Source organism: Buceros rhinoceros, unplaced genomic scaffold (assembly GCF_000710305.1).
Source record: "Buceros rhinoceros silvestris isolate BGI_N320 unplaced genomic scaffold, ASM71030v1 scaffold11773, whole genome shotgun sequence".
NCBI lineage: Eukaryota > Metazoa > Chordata > Aves > Bucerotiformes > Bucerotidae > Buceros > Buceros rhinoceros.
In genome coordinates this window covers 18,305-19,783 of record NW_010405522.1, presented here as the reverse complement: position 1 = coordinate 19,783, position 1,479 = coordinate 18,305, and the positions used below count along the sequence as shown (strand labels likewise).

The following is a 1,479-nucleotide window of genomic DNA, read 5'->3' as shown; positions in this document are numbered from 1 at the left end:
TTTAAAACAAAGAACATGTAATAAAAGGTGTCAGAATGCTGCTGTACCTGAGAGAACATTCTCCATCCCAACCCCTCCTCTGTTTTCAGAATTTATCTGGCTCTCTGTTTTGTCACACGCCAGCATTTCTTCCATGCTGGCTATTGATGGCAGGGCCCTTGGTGTGGGGGTCTGTCTGCGCTCCTAACGTAAGACTCCTGGAAGCGGCTCCTTCCGCTGATATAAAGCTAATAAAAGGAGCCTTTAAACTGACGTGTAATCAAACCATGAAAGCCCGTGTGTTAAACTGCAGCAGGGCTCTCCAGATGATAAGTGAGATCAAATGGAGAATAGTGCCTAGATAAGCATCTGTCACATATTCCCACATGAGGAATCTGTAGCCGTTTTCCCCGGGAGAACGTTACACAAGCGATGTAAGTTCAGAATGCACAATACTGCACAGTGAAAATTAGAATTATCCTTGTGTTTGCAGTCTTCGCTGTCTCTAGAAGGAGGTTGTAACAGCTCAGCACTAATTTAGGAGTGATTACTAATGTATAAATCACTTGCAAAAAATCTTATTGTTTCCTCGTGCAGCACCATGGTCTAGTGCTGAGCACCAAGAACTGGCAGTGCGGATTCTTGGCTTGTGCATGTGACCTTGACCAACAATTTGAAACATGTCCCTCCTGTAAAGTGAGGATAACGCCTCCTTCACAGAATTAACACTTTGAAGATACCTGGATCAAGATCATCTGTTTTAAATCCAACACCATGAAAGCTTTGTTTGGAAGCCTGTCGTTACCTGGGCTGTGTAGTCATAAAGTACTCTGTAGTTCTGCGATGATGTGATTCCAGCTTGGTCGTTTACCAAAATAGCTGCATAGACTCCGTCTGCTTTCTCTGCAAGGGGAAAAAAAAAACCAAACCCAAAACCAACCAACAGAAAGAAACAAAGAGTTCAGTTGCTTATAAATGCACGGGATCATCTGCTAGAGTTCACAAATACAAGGCTTTCTGTTCTCTGTCCGACTGGAGATGCACACGTATAGAAAAGCTGCTGTGAACTGTAGGTAAAGTCCTGCACAAAAACTGTGTCCCATTGATTAGATGACAATGCACACACTGAACTTCGTGGGAGGCCAGGAACTAGCTTTAGCCTCATCCAGGTTGGGAAAAACGTTTACCATGCTAAAGCACGGTCCCTGTGGTCCAAAGAGGGAAATGCTGTGATTGAAGTGGTTTAAAATGGTTGCTGCTGGGGGCGTAAGATTCCGGCGGTCAGTAACGCACTTAAGGCTTTTCTCTTTTTCTTGAGAAAAATGGAAACTATTGTGCCAATGGGTCACCAGACATTTTCCACTAGTTTACATAGTTCCCAGATAGCTGTTTGTCACTGACATAAATTTTTCAGCAGATGTCATTTTAATTAAGCTTGTCATAATTAGGGAAACCTCTTACTCCTTCCCAGCATCAGCTTTCCCTGCCATTGAGGTCAGC

General features: G+C 43.5%; 1 protein-coding gene across 1 annotated transcript in view; it reads right to left on the bottom strand.

Annotated features, from left to right (window-relative positions):
- Nucleotides 1-1,479, bottom strand: part of LOC104491363 (proline-serine-threonine phosphatase-interacting protein 1-like) — an 18,600-nt gene that overhangs the window by 984 nt on the left and 16,137 nt on the right. Inside the window, exon 12 of the mRNA XM_010133772.1 lies at nt 785-882. Within this exon, the coding sequence (XP_010132074.1) occupies nt 785-882 (98 nt within the window). The remainder of the gene's footprint in view (nt 1-784; nt 883-1,479) is intronic.